We start from the raw sequence: 17,097 nt of genomic DNA, 5'->3' as shown, positions 1-17,097 counted from the left end.
ACAAAGATATAACGAGTCAACGAGTGACAGATGAGCAAATCCAGTCATGAACCAGACCAGCTTGTTTAGGCTGGTGCTACTAGTGGAGAAGCAAAAGCATCCCAGGCTCCTCCAAAACATTCCCCATCGAGAAACAGAAATTTCCACCTCAGAAAAAAAGAAAAGATGAAGTAACAACAAATTAAGGTAAATGAAGACAATCTGTACTTCTATAAAAATGTATTTATACTCTTATGTTGAAAGAAAAAAAGGAAGCATACTTAAATGATGCTTGGTTTTATATGGTGAGATTTTTCACTGCCTCCTCAGGAAATATCTCAAACTAACACAACAAAAAGTTTAAAGAAAGGAAGATTAAAGTCATTTTAGAGCGAGGGAGAAGGGGAAGAGCCATCGACTGGATTTTTCCATACCATTTAGAAAATGTGAGCTATAACCTTTCCAGTAGTAAAATGGAGATTAATTTCATATTAAATAATAACTTCTTTCTTTGTGATTTAAAAACAAAAGTTGCCAACATAACACCAAGCGTTTTAGTAGATATTTCCCTTAAGCTCAGTGAGCAGAAAACCACATCTCATGATCACAAAAAAGGGATGGAAAAGACCTTGAAAGGTCAGCATCCAGGATGACATTCCACATTACAATTTTTCTAGTTGCAAAACTGACTCAAAAGATTCCCCTGCCTGTTAACGCCCTGCCTGCTCCCCACCCCCCCGAATTTCTGTGTCCCCAGCTATACCAGTTCAACTGTTTTTTAAGTAAAAGACCATGACCCTTGTGTTTAGATTCTAAGCCAGAACTAAGCTAGAAGCTTGGTTTTCCCTCCTCCCCACCCTCTCCTTTTCTTAAAAAAAAAACACAACAACAAACAAACAAACAAAAAAAACACCTTAAATCCTTAAGTCACAAGGAGCAGTAAGTAGTATGGAGGTGAACAGAAAGACTCCTATTGGCATCTTGTAGGCTAAAAGTCATCAAGCACCAAGGTTTCAAAATAAATAAAAAGCCAAAAAAAAACATAAAAACAAAAACAAAGCAACAAAAACTTGTACACATCATCTGCAATGTACAGAGCCCAGATCTCAGGGTAGCATAAAGAAAGAGCTTATACTTTGTGTTTTCTAAACTCATCTCTTAAAGTTTGCAGTCTTGCTTGAACTTCATTTTAATAAAGCTGTCTTTTATTAATCTCACCACTTTAAGTATGATTTCCAAATCAGTGACCGATATCACATCTGTTTTTCAACAAGGCAGCAAATTGAATTCTATATGGGGCAGATGAGCTTACATTTAAAGTGGCTCTCAAACCAGCAGGGTAGAATCCTCTATAGTTAAAGCATGCCATTTGCACTGTAACTGAATGGACTTCCAGTCTCAATTTCCTGTCATGAAGGAGCCTAACACATGTTTTTGTGAGAGTTAGGAAAGTTAATGCTGCTAAGGATTTGGTCCTCAGGTGTCTCAGCCTGTAAGACTTACATTCTTGGTCATGGAAGAAAGAGAAGGAAAAGTGGCAAGCATAGGAGAAGAATTAGACCCTGCCTAATTAATTGGGAGCCCATCTTGGAATGTCCAACGTCTAGCAAGCATGCATACAGTGCGCAATAAAAAAAAAAAAAAAAAAACAACCAAAAAAAAAAACCACATCAGAAAATAAGACCTAGATATAGACAGTAAATGGCAAGCCTATAAATGATTTTCTCCGACTTACTTTGAAAGAAAAAAAAAAAAAAACAGGAACAAATACCTTGCTAGAGGATGGAGAAATTTTAAAAAGGTAAAGGGGGAAGGGGAGGGAAAAGGCCAATAACCAAATATATTAATCTTTTGGAGGGCAAGTGTCATTTCATTTTTCATTGAAAGATAGGCCCTGACCATGGCTTTTTGTCTCTGACAGATGGCTCTCAACATTTTATTAGTATTCTGTGTTCTGATGTGACACATCATCTCTAGGGATAGCTCTCCTCAACCGTCCTCTCTATTCCCTGCAGATTCACCTAGAATATATATTTTAATTGTATGGCTCTGAAAAGAACAAAACCTTCTGAAGAGTTAATGTTACGAAAATCAAGCACTTCCTTAAGTTTCAGTGCTAATGTAGTCATTAAAGGGGGGCAAATAAACACAAAGTCCACCGCTAACAATTTCATATCAAGCTGTATTTAAAGGGAATAAAAGAACAACAGCTTTAAAATATTTTAATAAATGCTTCTTTCCAGGAGGGAAAAAAGAAGGGAGAAAGCAAATGTTTTCAGTAATACCTTCACCACATTTTAAAATAAAAATCTGGAATTTAGACATCATACATTCTTAAAAATGTATCCCTGTCTGCTGAGTTTTAAAACACAGACCTTGACCCATCAATTACATATACACTGTTAGGTGAAATGCAACACTCAGCATGAAAGCAAGAGTTCCCTTTAAAATATGAATTACACTTAGAGCAAAAAGGGCCTGTTTTCTCTTAAGTCTAACCTTTTCAAGTGGCTTACCAAAATAAGGAATTATTACTATAATTTTTTATAATCTGCTACATTAGGAATACATATTATGCTGTTAGTTCAATAGAAATTTCAAAATTTGGACAGTTTTTTTTTGGGTGGTGGAGGAGGAGGGATTAGGAGGATATTATACTTATAAAGAAGAGTTCACATTAGCATTCCTTCCTCAAGCAATTTGCTTCAACAAATCTCACTGGCCAAAACTCTGATACACAATAGGGTACAGCTGTGACCACCCCTAGCATTTGTATGTATGTAGAGCTGCTTTTCTAAATTTTTTCAGAAGCTGCAAGTTACATGGAGAACACCGAACAGGCAGCAGTAAATGCAATCAGCAGGGCTCTCTATGAAGAAATCATACCTAAAGCACTATCCTTCAGTGCCTCATGTACTGGATTCTTCTAACGTACCAGTTTTCAAAGGAATATTTTAGCAATTAACACCATTTTAAAACATTTCAAATATCAGTGTAAAGCAGCGGTATTTCTGTTCATTTAACAGAGGTGACAAAAACTTACCATATTATTGGCCCAAGCAATTAAGTGTCCTCTCCATTTTATGTTTCTTATGTTTCCTTCCCCTTCATGTAAAACCGAAGACTTCCATCTATTCATCCAGCCTCTCTCATATAGCAGCAACTGTGAAGAAGTGCAACAAGAAATATTTCTGTGACACAGTGCTGTATGCAAACAAAGGAGTTTTTTGCTTCCTTATCTCTTACTCTGCTTGGATTCGAGGGTAGGGAGAAATACACAGCTACCACAAAACAAAAGCGAACGCAATCAAACATTTTCATATAGTACATTTACACTGAGAATCTTACATACTAAAAAAATCAAGTTACTTTGATAATTATATTAATCAGCAGCATTCCTATGAAGTTTTTCAAAGAATAGTAAATATATTTCTTTCCATTTGAAAGATAAAGCACTTAAGACATTTGAGAACCTAACAGCACTTGTGACGAGTTAAGAAAGCTAATAAAGAAACCAGGCTGTCTTACACCTATCCACCGATCTGTTGATGGGCTTTCTTCTCTCTAAAAAGCAGGAGATAGTAAAAAACATCTCTTATGCCTGGGCTAGTCAAAATTATTGAAGACCTCCAAGTCTGAAGCCTTTTGCTTGGCCCCATATGGAACTACACAGCCTTCAGTAGGGCTCTAGAGATGCTGCACGGTCCAACATATGCAACTGCACTCACAACAAGCACTGCTGATTGTAAGACTTGTGTGATGGGGGATCCCAGGTTCTGCAAATAGGGACGGATTTTGCAATATCTAAAAAGCACAGACTATTTTTTGAAATATTTTGCACAGCAAAGAAAAACACTACTACATGCAGACAGTCTGTATGACAGTCCAACTTCTTTAGCGTTCCTGCGTGGTTTCACAAAGTTATTTAATAGGATTATAAGACAGAATCACTTCAAGTGATACAAAGCATAGTGCTTGGAGGGGAACAGGAGTAAGGTACCAGTCCTGCCAACTGTTGCCTGAGTACACACACACGGACACATACATAACCTGAACCAAAGCTCATAAAATGCAGAAGAACCATTAAGAAGTGTAAAATTACAAACTGCAAGGACCTAATTTGAGTGACTATGTTGCTACTGTTCACATATGCTTTTTCACACCAGGCTTGTGTCCTCCACCTCTATTTGCATAAATAATGATATAACACTAATTGTTTAAAATAACATTTTTTAATAAAGTAAGGGACTTTTGACGATAATTACACTGACTGCTTGCCTATCCCACAGCCACAAGATGGCACCAAAAGACAAAGATTTTCTCCAGAAGTTTGAAGTAGTCACTATCCAGGATGGTCACAAAATTTTCCATGGAGCACACAGCAGACGTCAGAGCACACCTGGCCACTTTAACCCCACCCAGTGCCTTTCCCACAGCTCATGTGAAGGACTCTCTTTTAGACAGTCTCAGGGATTTTCCCACCCGTAAAAAGGCTACGCAACAAAACAAAACCCAAACTAAGCAGCTCCACTCAGAAGCTGAGGATGTTACTTAAAATTGAGTACCATGCTGATTGATTCCAACTTTAAAATTACTTTTTTTCCAGTTCACAAACTTCTAAGGGGAAGCCACACAGATGCTTCTTTCAATACAATCCAGTAGAGACAGCAGCAAATACATAGCATTTTCACCTGGACTTTCCGCACAAGGCTGTGAAAAACAATGTGGATGATGTGAAGTAAAATTGGCTGATATAAGTTACATTAACCGATCTTTGTTCTGCTTATGACTTATGTGTGATTTAAGTTTATTTAACCTACAAAATCCAGCTGTTTCACAGAATGACACTTGCAATGATGTTTTCCAGCTATTTTGTTACTGTTCTTGGCTTGCGAATGTCATGTTTTTTTCACGCCTCTCTACCTGAGTATGAAAACTGAAAGAAAATAATTGACCTGAGAAAGTGGTGAGAAGAAAAGTAAAACAAAATCCTGCTTCAGCCTATGCTCAACTTTACACATGCTTAATTAAATTCTCAAACCAAGGACTATAGAAGACACCAGGCTGACCTTGCCTGTAAAAGACGGAAAGTTAATCTGAATCACTGCGGCACCCCAAATTCCCCAACTCACATCACAAAGTGCAATAGAAGCTAAAGGATGCTCAATATTATAGCTTCAAGACAAAACTATTTTCATTTCCAAACACACTTTACTACTTTATCTGTGGTGGAATTATCTCCATTTTCCTGATATATAATGTTATTTATTTATTATTTCCTACTGCGACACCTGGAAACTGAAATACTGAACACACAACTTTGCTACTTGCTTTGGAACTGCTATCCACTGAATGCAGCTCTCTCAAAATAAGCAGACTAATTTATTTCTTGGTCTTCCTTTCTGTCTTTATAATGAAATATTTATTGCACCAGAAAGCCATTTAAAACTTCAATAGAAGCTAGACACATAAAAATCCACCATTCCTGGAGGGGTTCCTTCTATCACCTCCCACTCTTTTTGGTAGTTGAAAATATTTTAGGACTTTATTTCCCATAAATCCCCTATTTTGACAGTCAGCATTCCCAGTACTTATATTTCAACTGCAGCCACAAAATCACTGTCTTGCATTCTGTGCAATAGAGTTTATACTTTCCTCTTTTTGATTTGCTCTGGTAAATCTTTCAAGTTCTTTGTTACAATACAGTAGTGCTTAGAATGCACTTCCAGCACCTCTCGCATGTAACCACAACATGATAATACAGCTAAGACAAAATAAAATTAACTTTGACTGCAAGGGTCCCCACCCCCATTCCTTCACAGTACATTGAAATATTCCTATATCTCTCTACTGATTTTTCTGTGGGTCTTAACTGCTTATGCTTGTCTACTGATTATTGAGAAAAAAAACACATTGAAATGTGTGAGACAAGGATGGTGCAGGTCTTGGTTCTTTTTGGTTTTAAGAACAAGTTAAAATAATTCTCTTGGACTAGTGACTACATCTCTCCGTATCTTTCACTACCAGGAGATTAAACTCCTCTGAGAGCTCAAAACTCTATTTGCACTGTGCATCCACTAAAGAGAATAGACTAGTGCTTGAATTTAATGGAGCCTATCATGCAATTAGCATTAACACTAATTGCATGTAATCCCAGCTTTTAAACTATGCACAGGAATTCTCAGTCCTCTGAATAAAGAGGCCAATGACTGTAGTTTTGGTCGTATCAATACAGTGAAATAATTCAATTTAATTTCATCCCACTACCAAATAGGAAAATGCTAAAATCAAAGATGTCTATTCTCACACAGTAAAAAGTTTCAAAGTACAAGACTTTTCCTGTAGCACTGTGCACAGCATCACGTGTGAAGAACATCTCTCTTCTACTCCACACAACTGCTTTGTTTCAACACAGTGCCTTCTCTGTAAAGAGCTGTAGGACTTCTGCTGAAGCAGAAGGCTGAGACTTCAATTTGTAACTGAAGAGCCACCCTTCCTTTTCCTATAGCAGCCCTGCTGGATTAATTTTCACATTCAACGAAATAAATACCAGGAAAAATAGTCCTTGTCCTGTTCTTTGTTTGCCCGAGTGTGACGACATGCCTACCTGTGGCATTTGTTCTGGGTTTTGGCACCTGCTTCACCAGCTCTCTCCTCAGCCAGGCAAGATCACAAAAACGTAAAATGCTACTGCCATGGATGCAACTGATCACTATAGATATTTATTGTTTTAAGCATAAAAACAACATTTACAGGCACAGCCGAGATTAACAGATATCTGGGAGTAACACAGAACAGCACGCCACATGAAGACTTACTGTTTAATCGTGCATCCCTAGGAAAATATATAGCGACAATAAAAAATTATCACTTCTGTGTGGAGCAGCAACGGGCTGGATGAGTTCAAACGAGGCAGAGAATATTGTAAGCCTCAAGTTTTCAGCTGAAGATAGGTTCTCAAAATATCATCACCAATCACTGTTGTACAAGGGGCTGGGGTGTGGGTGGAGGGAGGGCAGGAGGCGCAGCACTGGGAGTCTGGGGAAACTGAACATGAAAGCAGAGGCAGACACGGCTCTGGGAAGTGATGGCAGTAGTGAGATGCAACACAGGAGCTTCTGCTGTACAGTTCATGGGCAGACAGAGAAGCTAGAAATTTTGAAGAGTTCAATACAAAAAAGTGCCATAGGACTTCTAACAGGCTATACTTTTAATAACTCAGCCACTAGATTCCAGATGTCGCCTATTCACAAATAGCTACAGACCTTAACACCTTTGGAAGCAAGTCCTACAGCCTCGCAGGCAGAGCCACAAGTTCTCCCACATTTCATGTATTTAGATCCTCTTTGCTTGCCACCTCGGGCAAAAACAAAGTTTTCTACACAGACTTTTGCAAAATACACAACTACAGACTACCCGCATGCAGGACTACATGCACTTTCTTCTCACTTTCCACAAACAAAATCAGTCCATTACAGCACAAGATGAATGTTTCTCTTCTTCATTGTGAAAACCCAGCCTCAGGTAAGCACAACAAAATAAGCTGCTTATTAAGTAAATCAGACTTCATAGCACTACATCTCCAAGTCTCATCTGTTGAATAATACAGGATACATCCAGGCACCATACATCACAGCATGCAAATGTCAGACCTGTACTATTGTGCCTTGGTTGCTTGCTGCTACAGTTTGCTTCCTGTTTATGGTACATTATCCAATGCATGGACAGAAATTGCCACAGTATTTACTCCTTCTTCACTTAAACCAGACCTTTGAGTATTTACTGACTGACATTTTATAGCTTACAAAGCAATCTGCCTTTCTTGTCTGGTACTCTTCTACCCAACATAATGCCAAACAGCTGACTATCTGCTTTCTAAAAATGGACTGTGCTGCAAACAGCATCCTGACAATTTAATAATTTGTCAAAGTAGTCCAACCAGTTATTATGAAGTACATATCATAGGGTTCAGAGGTAAAGGTCATCTACTTACTCACAAAGCAAAGTGCTTCTGCTGACACTAAAAAGCAGACAATTAAAAGAAAAAAAAAAATCTGAGACATTCCCTGGCAGACTTGACTTCAACATACAAATTCAACTATCCATAAGAGCAGTTGCCGTTCCACAAGAATGCTGTTTCTCTTCCTGTTTGTGCATTGTTTGCAATTGCTATTCTTCTTCTGTGTACAGCATTGATTTACCTGGAGTGGAAAAGGAATTTAGATCATCTTGTTTTGCCTCTCAGACAGGAGACAATGTGGGTCCAGCCCAGGCTTCTAACACTGAAATTTTATTTTTGATTTTTTTTAAATGAGAAATTTGCCCCAGGCAACACTAAGTTCTCTCTGCTTTTATAACAGACAAAGAGAGGAGTCTAATGTTCAACCATGGGCATCTATATGCTCAGATGCTAATTCTGAGAGGATAAATTGGACTTCAGTATGTTGACATAAGTGCATTTGAAAACCAGTTCTTATAATGTATTTTCTCCAGCAACAGAAACACAGACTGCATTAAAGATTTTAAGTATTTCCACCGTATATATTTCATATACAGATATGATACAGATACAGATAGATATGAAGATGGAACTACTTGTAGTCGCCAGGTAAATTTTCAGTTTTATCTTGGTTCTCTAGCTCTGAAAATCCAACTGAAATTGTTTCAGATTGGATACTCAAATCAACAGTTATGAAAAATGAATGCCCTACAAATGCATCCTTTGAGATGCTGAATGTCCTCCTCCCATACTGGTTTCAGTATTCGTTTGCTGAATTGTGCTCGGTCCCCAACCACCATGCTGAGCAGAACCCATCCCCCCAGTACTTTAATAGCACAAATTCAGCAGAGTGACTTAATCACTCCAGAGAATTCATTCTTCTACGAACTTTACTAAAAAATCTGTCATGTCTATTTATTGATCTTAACGTCAAATAGGGAGTGCCTTCAATGCCTCTGCCAAGAAGGAAACCTCCAATTGTCCTGCTCTCCGAAGTTATCTTCACACAAGAGGCAGTCGCCAATACCTTCACTTTGGAACTGCAATATCCTTCAGTCTTCTCTCCTTGGTGGTTCTGCCTCTTTAACCCTCTGGGATAAAATGGATACTTCGACTCTGCAATAATATTCATTTAGATGATGTGTTGGGAATGACCAGCATTCTCATAGTTAAATAAAGAACACCTTGTTTTCAGCTTTACCACCCTCATTTTGTTGGCTTTTACCCTGTTATTTTTTAAGATTAGACCCTTTTTTAAAAGGTAGAAGGTTATGGCCTTCAATAGCACAGTATTTGTCTTTTCACTTGCTTTGAAGCTCTACTGTCTGCTCTGGACAGGAATGCCCTGTTATTTACAATATACAGTATTATTATTTCAGGGTTACCATCATCTGCCAAGCCACCACAATGGTGCTGAAGTTAATTGCAGAGGTAACGGGGAGGAGAGCAAGGAAGTGCTTCTTTTGAGTATAGTACCTATTGCTTCTCACTGAGTTCCCATCAACATTTCTCTAATACCTGCCTTTTTTCTAGGCACAGATAATGCTCATTCATTGAAAAAACAGAGGGAAAATGCTTTTCCAGCCCAAAATAGAAGGCAATGGTACTATCACAAACTTAATGGAAGTTCTTTACTTTTAAAAACAAGTGTATTAATAAGAAAACAATTTAAATTGGTTAATTAGTTCATAATGCAGTCTAGGAAAAACGTTCTTAAAGGACTCTAGCATGTGCCTAGTTAAACATATGCCAGGCAGAGTTAAACTTCCAGCAATCTGTAATGATTTAAGCAGTTACCCCAGGGAGCACCGTTCTCAAGTCAGCTTTAGGTCAGGCTGCACTTCAAAGCCACAGCAAATCTCAGCACCACCCGACAGCTCACACTGCTCCCAACCATACACCTGCCTTTGGAACTGAGCAGCTGTAACACGTGGCCCCAAAGCACATTGCTTTGCTCCTCTCCCTCCCTCTCTCTTCTACTTATTTTTTTTTAAAGACATCGTAGCTTGCCTTGAACTTGGCAAAATGCTCTGCAATGGGTATTTGAACTGGAAAGCCTATTGTGCATACATTTCATATTATTATGATGAGCTGTATTTTTCTCAAAAAAATAATTAAGGAGGTGGTAAAATACAATTACAGCCCTCCACCCCGTTCACAGAAGTACTACAATTAAGGATCCTACTAAGGCAGATGCTTGTCTAGAAAATTAATAAATTTAAGCAGATCTTTAAGTGTTTTCTTGATTTAAGACCAAACACAGCATTACAAGTTAGCGGCTGGGTGCAGTTCTTGATTTCTGAGTGCAGATGTGGTTTGGCTTCTCTGTTTTATTTTGCTGTAAACCAAAGTCAGCATGAAATTCACGTAAGAAATCAAGAACATCCTTCTCGTATTCTGTGACAACGTTCATAATGCAACTAGACGGGTTTGAGTACACGACCAAATTCCTTTCTGGCTCGCTCCTTTTATCTGCTTTAAAGGTCTTAGCAAACGATTAAAAACACAAAAGAAAATTAAAACGCTAATATATGTAAAGTCTCCATCTCCCAAAGTAAGAAAAAACAACGATACACCCCACAGAATTTGGGCACAGAGTTCACATCGTCACACTATTTTTGTGAATGCAGCTCAGGCAAGGAGCATAGCATGAGAGCCTTAAGCAAAGCTTTTCTCTTAAGACCGATATAAGCGAGGATAGCCTTATTTCCACAGCAGCATCACAACCTCGAATAGTTGTCTTCCTGCAGCTCCATCCTCACCGCCTCTGTGCAGGTGGGGCAGGACAGGCAGCGTGCCTCACACCGCTGCCAGCTATCAAGCAGCTGAAATTTCCGTGTCCACGCAAAAGCTTAAAAAGCAGAGAGACCTCAGGAGTTGAGCATCTCCTGCCTGAAGGAGTTGGCACAACTGCACAACTTACAGGCATCAGGCCACAGCCCGAGGGGACGTGCTGCAGACTCCCTGTTCCTGGCTCTCATGGACCAAATTCCCATTGCCTGCTGCCCCCCAAGCAGCTTGTTGGCTTCAAACTTAAGGAGGAGTATAAAGAGCAGAAATGTTTTTCAAGGCCTTTTCCGAAAAAAAAAAAAAAAAGAAAAAAAAAAGTATCTTTGATAAATAGGTAGGCGAAATTTAATTTCCTGAATCTTTACAGAGCATTTTGTTGTCACCATTATACAAGTAAATACACTCCTTTTGGAGGAAGGGAGAAAAGAGGAGTGGTTTCTACCACACGGCTAAAAGGTTTTATTTGTTGGTTTTATGTATCAATAAAATCAAATTACAGGCGTCAAGGGATATTTATTTCAATGCTAAATACCTTACGTTAAGATGTCAATTAAAGTTTTCCTGAAGAGGAAAGTTCCTCAGCAAAAAATGAATGCATTAAAAACGAGTATACCATTCCCCAGAGGACAGAATATAAAACAACCTGTCAAGTAATCAAAGATAACCAAAGAGAATGTGTTAACTCCCTGATGTTTTTTTCTGTTCAGCATCAGGTGAATGCAAGCTCTTTTACCACCTGACGGAGCCCTGTTCTATTAATTCCCTGCCTCCCTCTTTCCATACCACTTCTATCAGCACTAAAAAGCTTCACAAACTGATGGCTGACAAAGACATACACTGACTATGCATTCTTTTAAGGGCAACATCAGGTCCAACCAGCCTGCAAAAGCTGCCAAACACGCACACTATTTACAAAACAAAAAACACAGCTATTCTTGGAAACATACTGAACTGTTTATGAAAATTTAGTTGTATGGAGCACAAGTGTTTAACATTCAGTTTAATGTATCTACAGGTGAGGATTGTTTACCCTTAACTAATGAGAGAAGGCAACAGGAAAATTCCATGAATTCAAGAAACTGGTCCAAATCAAACTTCTCATATTTTAACTGAAAATATGCTATGTGACACATCATACTTGTAGAGCCTGGAAACATCTGTACTCTGAAAAATCAAAATCACATCCTACACCAATAAAACATTGTAATGTGCATATAAAATAGCAAACTCCTCAAATAAAGACTTTGATAACACAGATACAAGTGTATAAAAAAAAAGAAAGTGGGAGCTCTTCTCTATTCAGAACTCTCCTGAATTACTACAAAAGACCAACGTATATTGTAAAAGATCAGTATTAAGGTCTAACTTCTGCTCCCACTTCAACAAATCAAAATGAATATAAATGAATGTAGAAAGGCTACCCTACTACCCTAGGAAATACAAATTATTTCTTTTTTTTTGTTTGTTTGTTTTCCTCCAAGCTGGAAGGCCAGAAGTATTTTTATTCTGAAGTTCTACTTGTTGCAACATGTTTTTAACATAGTGCATTACTTTTTTCCTGGAATCTCAGTTAAGAGTGTGGTACAATGCAGTGCATAAAGAGAAGGCAAAAGATGAATTCTTTGTTCTAGGTGTTAAAAAAATCACAGATACAAACCTTCTGAGCTGTTTTTAAAAGCTGTTTAAAGATAGTTCTTTACACTGAGACTGCTTACCTTTTTTCCTCCTGTTACAAATTGCTTGAAGTGAGATCTTACAAAATGAGGATGAACAGCAACAATCTGAGTATAAACAGGAGAAAAAAATGATTATGACTCAAATAAGAGTTTAAAAGGTGCACTGCATCATTTTTTTTTAACTAGATAGCTCTTTGCCAAATATCAAACATTACAGCTGAGTTCTGTCTCTGAAGTAGAGACCAGTTCTTTCAGACATCTGAGTCTGTTTCTTAGTCCCACTCATTTTTCCTAGAACAAAAATAATATTCTCCATATTGTAAGGCACGTGACACGCAAGATGCTGAGGGACATAAGGCAGAACAACCACTTTTTTCCACATCAGGCAGCAGAATGAGGTCCACGCAGCACAGGAGCACTGCAAGCATTCCTCCAAGTGAGTCTTCTTTGGGACCTACCTAGAGGACAAGGCTTGACATTGTCAGACGACTATCTTGTGTGTTGTTACACAGCTTGAACAGCCTCCTTACTTTGCCTCACCAAGCACCAGGCTCACGTTCCAACTGATAGCTGGGTCTGGCATGTTGAATCAAAGTGCCAAAAAAAGGGCTTTTGTGTTACTTGTCAAGAGATACAGCTGTAAGAGCAGTATGGCAGTAGGAGCCAAGTGAGTTGCATCCAATGTATGTGAAAACTTCATGAGCTCATTCTTTTTCTCCCCTCCAAGAGTGAATGCAAATGTGTAAGAACCCAAGCAGCAAAACACAGTAGCTTGCACACACCACCTTTTCTCCCACAATAAATGCTTCTTGCTAAGAAAGCTAGATCTTCCCATACTTCTGCAAGAGGCATTTTTTCAACAGCCAGCCAGCCACACTTATCTCTACCAGAGTAAAACTGAATTCTTCCCTCCATGGACCGTACATCAGCATCGCCACCCATTGCTCTATCCCAGGATAGGCTTAACAGATATGAATTGGTTGCAAAATATTGACCTCACAGGTAGCAGAACCCTCAGAATTTATATCACACATCTACAAAGAGAGAAATATGTTGAGACAGGTAACAGCTGAAACAGGACAATTTCTCTTTCACTTTGCCTTTTGTATTTGAAAAACTCAATAATACTTCTTACAAAACCTAGATCAGCTTTCTTCCTGCCTAACCAGATCAAAAGCTTTTATATTGAGATAGATAACTATTTTCTAGTGACTTGAATAACATTACAAGGAAGCAGTATTCCTCTCTCATTTAGATTCAATGTGACCTTTCTGTTATTAAAGACAACAACACAATTACTAAAGATTAAAACAAGCACTTACTTTAATAGGACAGTCAAACGTTTCATGAAACTCTTCCGCTGAATACAATCCAAACACCTGCACCTAATTTGAAAAAAAAAAACAAAAATATGTACCCAATAACCACTTGACAATTAAAGGTGAATGTAAAACACTAACAAGTAGAAATTTAGTGTGAATGCCAACAGCTACAACATTTTCCTGAAGTAAAAAGTCATATTTAACTATTCAGTTAATTGAGACATCTTTGACTTCTATTTTGGCTTATCTCTAAATATTTTCAGCAGAGTAAAAGTACTTATTTGAATCTAACTTTTTTTTTTTTTTTTCCCTAAACAGAAACACAGAAACGACAAGTTCCTTTTGCTTTAGGCTGATCAAATCTGTTTAACAGATACTGATCTAGGTAAGGTATGAGCAACATAATAACATTCAGGGGAAGATAAATTAAAAACTCTTCCTTTCTGAGAAAGAACTGGAAGATTTTTTCCCCTCCAAGCAATACAGGCTTTACATAAGAAAAAAGAAATTTGTGACAATAAAGCAAAACCAGCCTGAAAACCAAGTCCCATATGTTTCTTGGCATCCTCTGCTCCTCCCAGGCACATTCAGTGCTACTTTGTTTTATTCCATGACCACTGGGAAAGTCTCTCTCTGAAGATTGCTCCCTTCTCATCTATGTTGATGTCTTAGTACATTTAACAGTCAGCACTGGAGCTGTAACCATAGGCCATCAGAATATCTATCAGAATTAATTAATCTCAAGAAGGCTCAACACGAATAAAAAAAAAAAGTATCTTTCTACCATCAAGAGAATTAACAGATTTTTAAATGTTTTCTTCTCTTTATTTACAGAATTGGTACAGAGGTATAAAAAAAAAATTAGACTTCTTAGGTGCTGTGACCCCAGAGTAGGGTTTCCTCAAGCTTTTTGCAGGTGCAACCTTCTTTTAGTCTAGTGTGTTGTCACGCAACACCCCATTCTCTTCCCTGATTCTCACATGAAATGGTGACAGCTCATTTCCTCCAGAGCTTAGGAGTAAAGTAGGGCTGAAGACTGATGACTAGGGATTAGTAATTGATATACTAATTATTATTTCCACAAGGAATAATAAACGGTTTGCTTTTACATGATGATTTTAAGAGGTTTGCACCCACTGCCAGAAGCCTCAGCAGGGATGGATGCTGCTGGTGGGAGAAGGGAGGGAAAAGAGCATCCCGGGAAGCGAGTCCATGAAAAACTGTATCTGGCAGCAAATCTACTTTAGAAAGCTCCTGGACAGGCTTAGTCATTCATCCTTAGTTTCTGGGAGAGGTAATCCCTTCAGTAATTCTGCTCTACATGTTCAGCTAGTTGGACTAACTACGTGTTGGACTAACTAAAAGATTTAAATCCTCTTTTAACTCTGTTGTGTTCTCTCTCTCTCCAGCCCCACTGCGACTACTTGAGTTGGAATGGGTGCGGGGACAGCTACAAAAAAAAAGGCAAAAATATAAATCAAAAATTACTAGAGAAAGATCTGCAGAACAAAGCCACTAAGTCCCAGGAATGGGCCACAGAAATAAAGCTTAATGGCTCTATGAAAAGATCAATTCAGCTATCAGAGGATGAGAACCCAGACAACCACGGAGACAGAGTTAAAAATTAGAGCCCAGGTAAACTACAAGAAGAACTAAGCCATGGGAGAGGAAATAAGCCATCCTCAGCTTGGCTCAAAGTTTGGCAGTGGTGGTAAGCTAAAACCACCCCACGACACCTCATCTCCCTTTCAAGCTCATCTCCTGGATACATTTCCGTAGCAGCATTATCAGCTCTGTCCATTACTCATTAGTGAATATACAGTCTCTAACAACATGCTTTACAAATACTGCAGCATGCGCTGTGTGGGGCTGAGCTACTGCTCCAAAGGATTGGAAAATCAATATTTGGAGACAGTGAGATGCATCGCAAAGCTGTGATTATGTAAGCCAACCAAAGGGTTATGTTTGAGTTGGGCCTGGCTGTGAGCCTAGAAAACCTTCGGGCTGATGTCTAGAGGATTTTGTTTTCTGTGTTTTTGTTTTTATCAGTTGGCACACTGTACCCAGTGTAACAGACTAAACAAAATAAGGTGCAGAGGAAAGAGAAAATACAAGGAAAGGAAGGAGGAAGAAAACTAATAAAAATGGTTAACACACAAGTCTAGAAATTCCAGGAAAGCAACATTCTCAAAAACATCTCTCCAATTAAAAACAATTAACCAGAATTAACATTGGCAATGGTGCCTTCAACATTTTCCTAATACTGAATCAAATGAGGCAATAAGACGTTTCTTTAAGAGTTTGAAAACAAAATGAAGCCAGTTAACTAAAGAGGAAAAAACAACTCAGCATAAAATACGTTATCATGTTTACTCTAGGGACACCGTATAACAGTTTATTACTTCTTAATGTCTTTTATTCTTCAGAGAGAAAGTGATTCCTTTGATATTACAAAGCTATATTGGATTTATCTATTTCTACTTTCTATCCCCACTCAGCTCATGATGTTTTTAGGTAGCTGGAAAAAGGATTTCATGATGAGAGCCTGCTGTATTTTGCCAGCCCTCTCCAATTTTAAATAACCAGGATTCACCACTCCTGCGGATCCAGACTTAGCTGTTTCTTTGCTTCCACATGGTGGAAGAAGCAGCCAACCTTTTGGTGGTGAAAACACAAGAACACACACATAATCTATCTGAGCCATATTTTTTGAAAAATGTAGAATTTAATACTTCATAAATCTTAATGTAAAGGTTGCTGTAGTAAACATGACACTAAAACATGTAAACATATGGGGTTTCAATATTCTTTATGTTTCTTTGTATAAGAAGTTCAAAGTCAATAAAGATACAAATTATATTACCACTCTGTAATAACATAGAACTTTTGCAAAACAAGGAGTCAGACCAAGGATCTTCAAGATAGTACACAAGCAAATATCTAACCTAAAAAAAAAAAAAAAAACACAGCTCTGAAGCTGCAAGTGTGCTTCCCCTTCTATTTCTTCCAGTGCCAGCATTTTCCTCTTATACCCTCGTATTTCAACACCTGGCCAGTGGCTATACAAAAATGGTGGTGGTTTTTTTTTTTTTTTTTTTTTTTTTTTTTTTTTGACTTCTGTTGCTTTCCATGGAGATGATGATCAGCTGCAGAGAGTCCATTGGCAAGGAACATTTTCAAAGAAAAAAACTTTAAGTATGGAAAACCTGTAAGTGGCCTGTGGGACACACCTTCAGTAATTTGTAGAAAATACATATATCAACCTAGTTAGCTCAAAATGCATAGCTGTTATCATATCCTTCTTGTTTGTTTGTTTGAAACAGATTTAACA

At 38.1% G+C, this 17,097-nt stretch overlaps 1 protein-coding gene across 3 annotated transcripts in view; it reads right to left on the bottom strand.

Annotated features, from left to right (window-relative positions):
* VPS41 (VPS41 subunit of HOPS complex) overlaps nucleotides 1–17,097 on the bottom strand; it is a 112,959-nt gene that overhangs the window by 47,892 nt on the left and 47,970 nt on the right. For all 3 annotated transcript variants that reach the window (XM_066992210.1, XM_013192047.3, XM_048051633.2), the window contains 3 exons: nucleotides 13,767–13,829; nucleotides 12,484–12,549; nucleotides 3,023–3,142 (listed from right to left, as the gene is read on the bottom strand). In XM_066992210.1, the coding sequence (XP_066848311.1) occupies nucleotides 3,023–3,142; nucleotides 12,484–12,549; nucleotides 13,767–13,829 (249 nt within the window). The remainder of the gene's footprint in view (nucleotides 1–3,022; nucleotides 3,143–12,483; nucleotides 12,550–13,766; nucleotides 13,830–17,097) is intronic.

This window comes from Anser cygnoides, chromosome 2, assembly GCF_040182565.1.
Source record: "Anser cygnoides isolate HZ-2024a breed goose chromosome 2, Taihu_goose_T2T_genome, whole genome shotgun sequence".
NCBI lineage: Eukaryota > Metazoa > Chordata > Aves > Anseriformes > Anatidae > Anser > Anser cygnoides.
The sequence above is the reverse complement of the archived record's forward strand: the minus strand, read 5'-3'. Positions and strand labels throughout refer to the sequence as shown.